Source organism: Cebus imitator, unplaced genomic scaffold (genome assembly GCF_001604975.1).
Source record: "Cebus imitator isolate Cc_AM_T3 unplaced genomic scaffold, Cebus_imitator-1.0 Scaffold62, whole genome shotgun sequence".
NCBI lineage: Eukaryota > Metazoa > Chordata > Mammalia > Primates > Cebidae > Cebus > Cebus imitator.
In genome coordinates this window covers 3,255,200-3,266,676 of record NW_016107377.1, presented here as the reverse complement: position 1 = coordinate 3,266,676, position 11,477 = coordinate 3,255,200, and the positions used below count along the sequence as shown (strand labels likewise).

Genomic DNA, 11,477 nt, shown 5'->3' with positions numbered 1-11,477 from the left:
AGAATGTTCAATTTGTTTCTGCTCCAATTTCCTGCTGCTGTTTAGGAGGAGGTGGACTGAAAAGAATTGATCATATTCAAGAATTAAAAAAAAAAAGGAATCACTAAATTAATTTCCCAATAAATTACCCTGTACGGAACAAAGATATAACTGTAGATGCTGTGCAAACTTATACAGGCCATGTTTCTAATTCTCTGTTTATAAAATGGGTACCTTGTAGGGTTGTTATTGGAAGTAAACACCATAGTTTCTCAAAAAGAGTAAGAAATTTTTAATTCAGTTATTTATTCTTTCCACAAATACTATTGAGCCTCTATTATATGATAGGAACCAAGGAAGAGGCAGTATGCTCCTAAGGGGTTGACAAAAAAAAAAACAAACTAATAACTCTTGACTGAGATATTATAAAGGATTTAGATTCCATCTAATAGATGAGAAAACTGAGAACCAAAATGACCAAGTGATGGCTTGAGATCACAGGGTTAGCACTGGGACCCTGGTCTTCTGGCTCCCATCATAGTGCTCTCTGCTGTACCACCCTGTAACACCCTAGAATTCTGTAGCAGCATCAAGAAAACTAGGAGAATTCTTGGGTATTATCTTATTTGTGCTCATTCTTCTTGCTCTGTTCCTGAACTTTCCCAAATACTTTCCAATTTCACTAGCTTTGTGTCATGCCACTCTCCCCAGTGCACACTGACCAACCTGTCCTTGCCTCTCTGGGTTTACTGTCTTTCCCTGGAACATTCCTCCTTCCCTTCCAATTCATGAGGTTTTAGTCAGGCTGTCCGCAGTTTTATCTGGAGGCTCAACTGAGGAGAATATTCACTACCAAGCTCACTCATGTTGCTAATGGCAGGATTCAGCTCTTTGTGGGCTCTCGGACTGACACCTTCAGCTCCTTGCTGATGGCCAGAAGCCTCTCAGTTCCTTGACCGAGGCTCTCCACAGGGCAGTTTACAACATGGTAGCTGACTTCCCTCAAAGAAAGCCAGGGAGAGATGACATCTGAGACAGAAACCACAGTCCTTTTGTAACCTAATCTTAGAAGTACCATTCCATCACTTTTGCTATATGCCATTTGTTAGTCACTAGGTTCAGCTCACACTCAAAGGAGGGGATTACATGAGGGCATAACACCAAGAGGCAGAGAAGACTTTGGGCCACCTTAAAGGCTGCCCACCACACTTTTTGTTACCCTCTAGACCATATCTGGGCACCCTACTAGATGTTTTCTTTTTCTTTTTTTCTTTCAGACAGGCTCTCACTCTGTTGCCCAGACTGAAGTGTAATGGCACAATCACAGCCACTGCAGCTTCAAACTCCTGGGCTCAAGTGATCCTCCCATCTCAGCCTCCTGAGTAGCTGGGACTACAGGTGTGTGACACCACACTCAGCTAATTGTTAATTTTTTCGTACAGACAAAGTCTCCCTGTGTTGCCCAAGCTGGTTTTAAACTCCTGGGCTCAAGCAATCCTTCTGCCTCAGTCTCCCAAAGAGCTGGGATTACAGGCATAAGCCACTCTACTAGATGTTTTCTTAGCACCCAATAGATCACTTTCAATTACCCCAATTGTAATTGAACAACTAGTTGTGTAATTCATGGTTCAATTTTATACTGTCTCCTCAAGAATAAAAATTCACTGGGTGTAGTGGCTCATGTCTGTAATCCCAGCACTTTGGGAGGCCAAGGTGAGAGGATCACTTGAGCCCAAGAGTTCAAGACCAGCCTGGGCTACACAGTGAGACCTCATCTCTACAAAAAAAAAAAAAAAAAAAATAGCTGGGCATGGTAGAACATGCCTGTGGTCCCAGTGTTTGACCTTTTGACTTAGCGTTTTATTTGCTGGCATACTTCTACGGTCTTGCATTCCTTCTCCCCTGATTCTTCCGTTGGGGTGGGTTGTCAGCATGTGCAACTGCCTGCCAGTGCTTGGGAGGGGAGCGTGCAGAGTGGCTTTACTGGAGTTGTACACATGCTCACTTGAGGCATTCTTCCCATTCTGGTGGAATGCCCCCAGAAGGTTATACCGGTTAAACACTGCCATTTTGCCCTTTAATGCACATGCTGGACCCCACTCACTCAATTCCTGAGATCTTATTGAGAAGCTGCCACCAGTTTCAGGTGTTTTATCTATTGGAAAGCTGCCTTTCCCTAGTGCTGGTTGCAACCAATTATTATATTAGAGAGGGAGCATGACAACTGCCTGACAATCACCCGATGGTTGCCTGACATTCCTGGTAAGGTGCAGGGGAAGCCCTGTCCTGCCTCACGCATGCCTGGCTAGGTACCTACTATAACAAGGTGAGAGGATCACTTGAGCCCAGGAGGTGGAGGCAAGAGTGAGCTGTGATTGCACTACTGCACTCCAGCCTGGGTAACAGATTGAGACCCTGCTTCAAAAAAAAAAAAAGAAGGATGTAATTTTCACAAACAATGGGCCCTGTGGTCTTGCCTACCACTAAACCTTTGGTCCAACCACTGTATTTATACATGGAAAACAAGATACAATTTTTGATTGAACTATAAGGTAAGCTCAGCAACCCCTGAAGAATTATTTGGCTGTTGTCACTACCTCTCACCTGTGAACCCCGAAAATCTAAGACAGGTCTCAGTTAATTTAGAAAGTTTATTTTGCCAAGGTTGAGGACGCACACTGTAACACAGCCTCAGGAGGTCCTGACGGCATGTGCCCAAGGTGGTCAGAGCACAGTTTGGTTTTACACATTTTAGGGAGACATGAGATATCAATCAACATATATGTAAGATGAACATTGGTTCAGTCTGGAAAGGTGGGAAAACTCGAAGCAGGGAGGGGTTTCCAGGTCATAGGTAGATAAGAGACAAATTGTTGTGTTATTTTTTAAGTTTCTGATTAGTCTCTCCACAGGAGGCAATCAGATATACATTGATCTCAATGAGTAGAGGGGTGACTTTGAAAAGAATGGGAGGTAGGTTTGCCCTAAGCAGTTCCCAGCTTGACTTTTCCCTTTAGCTTAGTGATTTGGGGGCCCAACATATTTTCCTTTCACATACCCGATCTAGGTAAAATCTATTTTATGTGTCCTTTCAACTATAAATTCAGGCTCCCAAAGGGCATAGTCTTACTCAGGTGGCAGAAAAACTGTAATCACTGCAAATGCCAAGTTTACCACATACTCATTTCTTTTTTCTTTTTTATATATTTTAAGAGATTTATTAAAAACATTTAGTGACTGCAGAAACCTCCAATTTTCTCTAGGTCTTGACATACATAAAAACGGTTGATTCACACTGAACTTCTCCACGATAAAAAGAAACAGAGCAGAAGCACAGACCAGATTGCAGTGGGTTGGGGAGTGAATCACAGAATTACAAAAATAGGAGGGACTGCTCTTATCCTCGACAGGAGTTTTAAAATCAGTCTTTGGTTAGCAGCATTTTTATACCGTATAGTAACATTTTCATACCTATACTATGAATTATAAATATAGTATAATTCATATTACAGAAGAGAGTAAAAGTCACTGTCAGGATACCTTTTACAAAAAGCAATTCACAAAAGGGAAATCTGAATGCCACTTTCACAAATGAAAAATATTTGAACAGTAATGAGAGAAATAAACATTTAAACCACAGTGAATTACCATTTTATACCCATCCAATTGGCAAAAACAAATTTAAAGTTGGAAAACACCAACTATGATGATAAACAGACCAACATAACCCCTCAAACACTTGTAGTAGAGAGACAACACAGCACTGTAGCTGAAAGCACAGACTCTAGAGCCATTGTGAATGGTTTCAAGTTCTTGCTTTACTTCATAACTAGCTATGTGACTTTGGGCAACTTACGTAACATTTTGGTGCCATCTGTGAAATTCGAATGATGATAATAAATCCTACCTTGAGAGGACTAACGTGAGTATTAATGAGTTAATATAACATGCTACGTATTTGCTAGTATTATTATTATTGAAATAGAATAATGACTTTAGAGAGCAATTTGACTAGTGGTAATACAGTTGAAGCTGTGCATAGCATACAACCCAGCAATTTTACTTCTAGGTACATACCCCAAAGAAACACTTACATATGTACGTATTTTTTTTAAATCTATGGTATATTCATATAATGGAATACTAAATAGCAGTGAAAATAAATAAAGTAGTGCAGTAGTTCTCAAACTTTAACATGCACTATAATCACCTGGAGAACTTGTTAGAACACAAATTACTGGGTCCTACCTTCAGTTTTCAATTCAATAGGTCTGTAATGGGGCTCAAGGGTTGGCATTTTCCAAATGATGCTGATACTGCTGTTCCAGGACCACACTTCTAGAATCACGGAATTGGACCTGCATTGATCAACATGGACAAATCTTACAAACAGAATGTTGTATGGAAAATGCAAGTTGCAAAAGAATACCTATGCTTTGATACCACTTATGTAAAGTTTTTAATATGAAAAATAATTTTACTACATGTGTATACATATCACTTATACACATGCAGTAAACATTTTGAATAAGATCACAAAGCTAGTCAGTTATAGGTCTAGGATGTGTACCTATGTGTAACTGTGAAATTACCTTTGCAAATTGAAACCGCCTTTGCAAAAATTCTATCAGTGAAAAAATTATAGCAGTGGGGGAGATCTGATCTAGCCAAATCCCATCTTGCCTTTAGCTTTCAGTTTGCCCTTAATTATTCCTGGGCTTAAGCCAAGATAACTTTGGGAGACATTTAGTTTAATGGTTTAATAATTATAGTTCTTCCCCAAAACTCAACTGCCTTTGTAAAGCTACTGAGAAACCACCAGACTAGGGGGATAAATGAGCCTGAATTCTGTTAAGGTGTAGACATAAATGATTGCCAGCCATTATTCCAGAGGTCACAAGATATGCAGCTTCTCCAATTACTCCTGCAGATAACAACACTATTGTAGATTCTAAGATTGGCCTTTTGAGGTATCTTTTTAAGTTTCTTGCATGTTTAACTACCCCGATAGCTCCACCTAGACCCACCAACTGTTCCCGTGGCTCCACCCAGAAACAACTCAGTAGGCAGGAGGACCATCTCCTATACCCTCAATCAGTCAGCAGCAAGCACCCATTGCCTAGCCACCCCTACCCCTTTCCCCAAACTACCTTTGAAAAAAACCCTAGCCCCCAAATGCTCCAGGAAGCCAATCTGAATAACAATAAAACTGATATGAGTAATAATAAAACCTCTTCCATTTTTCCACTCAGTGTTGTGTAAAAACTCTTGCTCTATTGCAATTCCTATACCTTGATAAATCAGCTGTAGCCAGGAAGCAGGCAAGAATAATCTATTGGGCCATTACATCTGGATCTAAAGGCCATGGGTTTTCCACTACAAGCTAATTAACAAGAGGTATCCTTTCCCCTCAGAAACAACTGGACAAACCTCTATAGAGTCTATGTAAAGAACAACTAAAGAAAATCTGGTTATTACTTAGCCTAGTATACTTATCAGGAAATCAGCAAGTCTTTCTCTGATGTTCCTGAAATTGTAATCCCCACCTTACAGTTCTATCACTTGTTTTCTAAATATTAATATACAGTAAAAATCAGCTGGCTGTGTGCTATGGAAAAATCTGGAGGAAAAGATAACTTGAAAAATACACTTTTTTGACTCTGCTTGCTACTGAAAAAAAAATTTTTAAGAAAATATGCTCTTCCCTTCCTAAAATTAAAGTGAATCCACAGAAGATGTGTTTGGTGAAGTGTCTGGTGCTGAATACAAAGTAGAAAGGGCAAACTGACACAGCCTTAGAGCCTGGATAAAACCCTTGTGTCTTGAAAGCTCAATTGTGGGAAATCTGGAGGGTCAGATCTATCTCTGATCCGTCTATGTATCTTCTGCACCTTGCACATAGTAGGGGCCTGACAGATAAATTATGCCAACCCATGCGTGCATGCAATAATCCAATCCACAATTAGGAACATTGTGCCAAAAGGGGACCCACCTACTACAAAGAAAAAATTCCTAGCTTTCTGTGACTACTCCAGTCTTTCTACTGCCTTTGCTGACGAAAACAAAGAAGAGAGGGCTTCGGTATTCAAATACTGCCAGTTCCTCAGTGAACTCAAAAAATGCTTACTCTCGAAATGCAAGGAACCCCCATGAGGATAAACATGTGAGGTTACCTGAATTCCCTAGCAAAGGACGCGACTACTTCCGGAGCCGCACCGGAACCCCTTGGCGGACTGTGTGGGTTCCTGCGGGAACGATTTAGGAATAGGACTACTTCCTGCTTCTGGACATGGGCGGGTGAAGGGAAAGGAAATAGCTTTAAGAGCGGCATTTTGCCTGCGCTAACAGCAGTAGAGGAGGCGGCAGAGAGGAGTGGCGGGCGGAGTAGACGGTGGAGGCTGCGGCAGAGAACAAAGTGTCAAAGCCGGTAAGTGAGCCAGCCGCCTTAGAGCAGGGAACAGCGCATAGCGCTCCAGGGCTCGCTTTGCAAATATGTGGTCCCAAGTTGCTGAGCTGCCCCATGGGGTCAGGGCCGTGCTCCGTCGGTCGCTTGTCAGACGGCGCTGGGAAGAGGCTGTTGGGGCGCCGGGGCAGGGCGTCGCGGAGCTCCGGAGTGCGCTCTCGCAGGCTGACAGCCTATCTCGTAGCCAGAGGAGGCCCTGAGCAGTGTCCTGCCTGGTAGTGCTGGGGTTCCGCACCCTGGACAGCTTCCCCAGACAGTGTTTGGAATTCAGGGAAGGAAGAAAGTAATGTGCGCCCCCATTTAACCCTTGGGACCTGGCGAAATCTCCTACGTGGGTAGTGAACATTGTTTCGGGGACCGAAGGATATGCTTGTAAAGAGTGTTAGTCTGGAGCCATACTTTCCCTGCCCTGTTCAAGCTCCCTGGGCTGTCGGAAGCGGAGTTGTTTGTTTGTAAAGGCGAATGCTGACGCCTCCTGCTCCTGTCACTTCGGGACAAGTTAACAACCTTCAGATCCGTTGTTAAAGCAGCGTGTTCCATATGTGATCTATCAGGTTAGTACTGCTGTGGGTATCTGGTGATTGCTCTGTAAATTTACTTGATGGCGAGATCACAGTTAAATATGTCCAAACACTTTTTGAAGAGAAGCAATACTGATCTAACAGTCAGGACTGTTTAGCATACTTTCCCTTACCTTTACATTTAATCGTTTTAGCATGCACAGTAAGGATGGTAATCTTAAATGTATTAGATTAAGTTACTGTGCAATCTGCAAAAGGCCTGTGGTATAATAGGATAGGAAACTTTTGTAACTGACGAAGTGAGTGAAATTATTATATAAAGATTGTTACTGTAAAGATCAGAAATCACTTTTATTAATTTCCTGCTTTTCTGTTGTCTTAGGTTCGGCTTTAAAGTGTGGTGAAGGGTACTTTTCATGGTGCATGGAAGGAAAGCCAATGCGCAGGTAGGCATTTAGGAAGAAAATCTTTGGTTTCACTCATTAAAATTCATCATGTAATAATTTAAATTTTTAAAAAGGCGTTTCAATTGTAATAAATTCTGCTTGCAACTAATGAGTCTTGTTCTAAAATAAATCAAAAGTAATATTAAGAATTAATAGCTTTTTAATAGAGTAAAATATAGAAGTTAAATTTCTGAAAAGTGCTGCGGATTGTATATACTGTTAAACACAATTTTCCTTTTTTCACCTTTTTTTTACAGTAAATCATTAAGTGCACTATGATACTATGTGGATTTATTATAATTTTCAGTCCCCTATAAAATGTAGAGAATTCTGTTGCCATATAAGAATCATAATTATTTATAATACAGTGTACTGCATGCCTAATTATGGTTTTGGTTATTTCCTTAATGTTCAATAATAATAAAGCCTACTCACATTTGTTCTGTTAATTAAAATAGCTGCATTGCAGGAAAGATTGTATAAGAACTAAAAAAGGTATTAGACATAATAACTTAGTCCGTAGAAAAATAGAAACAATGTCTGGGAAAATATAGACAATTAAATATGCCCTTCCAACCCTAGAATTTAATAATGCTCTTTCTCAATATGTTCTATCAAATGAGACTAGAATCTTTATTGATGCAAAATCAGCCCAGTTCTTTTTTTTGGTTTTTAAATTTGTTTTCTATTTATTTAACTCTATTTAATCATTTGTTATTTAACATCAAAGATAAACAACTTTGGCAGTTCTTTTAAGAGAAGAAACATTTTATAATGGGAATATGACTTATAACTCAGAACTTGGAGCAAGAATCAGAATGTATATCTTTTTCCAAATCTGTTATTTATCAGTTGACATTGAACCGTTCATCTTCTCTGTACCCCAGTTTACCTCTTTAGTGTATCTGATCAGGATATTGGGGATTAATGAACATTTGCAAATGCTTTAAGATCTCTAGATGAAAAGATGTTATCAAGATGAAAAATACGTTATCTTTTTTATATTTTACTCTATAATAGGAATATTTTACCACAATGTACATGAAAAAATTAACAACATATATTAAGTGCTTCATCAATTCAATTCTAACATTATTGCAAAAGATGAGATTGTGTCTCATCTCCAGCTACCATAAAATGTCATATCTTATGTAATTGCTAAAATAAGAGCTTATTATTTTTTAAAAGAATGGCAGAGTGTGGGAATGTTTTTGGTTTATCAGTAGTTTCTATATAAAATATTAGCTTAATCATTCATACCTGCTCTTTTTTTCTTCCTTTATTACATAATACTGTCAGCTATTCAAAATCATATTGGATAATTCTAATGCCGTTAATTGTTAAGTTACAGCTCTTTCTTCATCACTATCAGTTGGCCAGAGCCTAGACTACTCACATTGATCTCTGATCTTTCACCTGCTTCCTACATTCAATTGTGGTCACACCTTCCTATCCTTTTCTTATTGGGCTGTCATTTTTGCTGATGCAACCCAGAAGGCAGTCTCTGTAATATTGGGTTTATACTCAGCTGCTACTAAAGAAGTTTTGAGTGAGAAGTAACTTTTTCTACTGAGATTATTTGAATACATGTTCATTCTGCCTACTAGATTGTGAGCTCTTTGAGTCTGATGTCTTCATATATTTGCATCACTAGCACCTAATGATTACTGAATAATTGTTTGAATAGGACTGAACAATTTCTACAGACTTTCCCAATCCAAAAAAAAAAATCTATGAACAAGAAGAGACTGAAAATTTTTGTTAAAGGTATTCTAATTTCTTGATTATAAAGTTTTATGAAATCAATTGGCATTTTATTAGTAAAGTTTCATTACATCATTTATTTATTATCATTTGCATACACAAGGCGAAATTTAAAAGGTACAATAGGATATTTAGTAAAAAGTTAAGTCTCCCAGTGCTGTCCCCAGTTCCCAGTTCTCTCCAAAGGCAACCACTGTAAGCAGGTTCTTATGTGTTCTTTCAGAGCCATTGTAGTTCATACACAAATATATATATAAGATGTCTTTTTATTTTTTTAATTTTTATTTTATAGAGATAGGGTTTTGCCGTGTTACCCAGGCTGGTCTCAAACTCCTGGGCTCAAGCAGTCCACCTGCCTCAGCCTCCCAAAGTGCTGGGATTACGGACATGAGCCACTATACCTGGCCAACGTTAGTGGCTTTTAAAAAGAAAAGATGGCTGAGCCCATGTCTAAGTTATTAGACGTAATAACTTAGTCCATAGAAAAATAGAAACAATGTCTGGGAAAATATAGACAATTAAATAGGCCCTTCCAACCCTAGAGTTTAATAATGCTCTTTCTCAATATGTTGTAATCCCAGCACTTTGGGAGGCTAAGATGGACAGATCCCTTGAGTTCAGGAGTTCAAGACCAGGCCAGCCTGGGCAATATGACAAAACCCCATCTCGCCGGGTGCGGTGGCTCAAGCCTGTAATCCCAGCACTTTGGGAGGCCGAGGCGGGTGGATCACGAGGTCAAGAGATTGAGACCATCCTGATCAACATAGTGAAACCCCGTCTCTACTAAAAAATACAAAAAATCAGCCGGGCATGGTGGCGCTTGCCTGTAATCCCATCTACTCAGGAGGCTGACGCAGGAGAATTGCCTGAACCCAGGAAGCGGAGGTTGCGGTGAGCCGAGATCACGCCATTGCACTCTAGCCTGGGTAACAAGAGTGAAACTCCGTCTCAAAAAAAAAACAAACAAAAAAAAAACCCATCTCTACAAAAAGGAAACAAAAACATTTAGCCAAGTGTTGTGGCAGGTGCCTGAAGTTCTAGCTACTCAGGAGGCTGAGGTGAGAGGATCACTTGAGTCTGTGAGGCAGAGGTTGCAGTGAGCCTTGATCACACCACTACATTTCAACCTGGGCAACAGAGTGAGACACTGTCTCAAAAAAAAAAAAAAAAGACACTAATATTGCAGGGCACAGTGGTTCACACTTGTAATCCCAGCTACTCAGGAAGCTGAAGCAGGAGGATTGCTTGAGCCCAGGAGTATGAGGCTGTGGTGATCATGCCACTGCACTCCTGCTTGGGTAACAGAGATCCCATCTCTTAAAATAAATAAATAAATAAAAATAAGAAAATAAAATGCATTTAAAAAGACACTAATGTCAGCATATTGTGCATATTCTTCTGTATCTTTATTCACTTGACAAATTATTTTGTAAATTTTAATAAATGCATATAAACTCACCTTATTCCTTTTAATAGTTATGTAGTATTCCATTGTCTATATGCACCTTAGTTAATCAGTCCCATTTGAGAAACATGTATTTCAACTGTTTTGCTGTTACAACCAGTTCTGTCTTCGGTGAATATCCTTGTAGGTGGCTTTTGCCCAAATGTGTAAGTACAGAATACGTTTTTAGATTTAGAATTGCCTAAAGAGTATGTACATTTTTAAATTTTAGTAGACATTGACAAATTTTTGTCCTTAGAGTTACACCAATCCATAGCTTTTACCAACAATATAACTCCCAAGATGTTATTTTTAATCATTCATTTTATTTAGAGATAAAAAAAATATTTTGTAATGTAATTCTTCCAACTTTCCTTAAATATATAAATAGAAAACTGAGCCTGATTGTAGAAATTGGTTCATTCATACATCAAGCCTTTATGTAATACACTCTATTCATGTTTATTGTGTGAAACAGATCAAATGATGAAAACAGATATCATGATACAACGTTAGCCTGGTGCAGTGGCTCATACCCAGCACTTTGGGAGATGGAGGCAGGAGGATCACTTGAGCCTACGTGTTTAAGGATGCAGTGAGCTGTGATTGCACCAATGTACTCCAGCCCGGAAGACAGGGCAAGACTTCATCTCTGAAATATAATTAATTAATTGGTTGGGCGCTGTGGCTCATGTCTGTAATCCCAGCATTTTGGGAGGCTGAGGCAGGTGGATCACCAAGTCAGGAGTTGGAGACCAGCCTGCCCAACATGGTGAAACCCCATCTCTACTAAAAATATTAAAAAAAAAAATTAACCAGGCATGAAGGTAGGTGCCTGTTTAATCCCAGCTACTTGGGAG

At 39.6% G+C, this 11,477-nt stretch overlaps 2 protein-coding genes across 5 annotated transcripts in view; one reads left to right on the top strand and one right to left on the bottom strand.

The window, feature by feature from the left end:
* Positions 1 to 6,221, bottom strand: part of ANKRD45 (ankyrin repeat domain 45) — a 64,167-nt gene extending 57,946 nt beyond the window's left edge. For both annotated transcript variants that reach the window (XM_017529973.2, XM_017529975.2), the window contains exons 1-2: positions 6,153 to 6,221; positions 4,228 to 4,337 (exon numbers count right to left, since the gene is read on the bottom strand). The gene's annotated coding sequence lies outside the window, so the exon portion shown is untranslated. The remainder of the gene's footprint in view (positions 1 to 4,227; positions 4,338 to 6,152) is intronic.
* Positions 6,222 to 6,239: 18 nt separating this feature from the next.
* Positions 6,240 to 11,477, top strand: part of KLHL20 (kelch like family member 20) — a 46,563-nt gene continuing 41,325 nt past the window's right edge. For 2 of the 3 annotated variants that reach the window (XM_017529966.2, XM_017529963.2), the window contains exons 1-3: positions 6,240 to 6,406; positions 6,861 to 6,996; positions 7,346 to 7,409. In XM_017529966.2, the coding sequence (XP_017385455.1) occupies positions 7,387 to 7,409 (23 nt within the window). In that variant the 5' untranslated portion in view covers positions 6,240 to 6,406; positions 6,861 to 6,996; positions 7,346 to 7,386. The remainder of the gene's footprint in view (positions 6,407 to 6,860; positions 6,997 to 7,345; positions 7,410 to 11,477) is intronic. The other variant, XM_017529964.2, reaches the window with a different exon arrangement.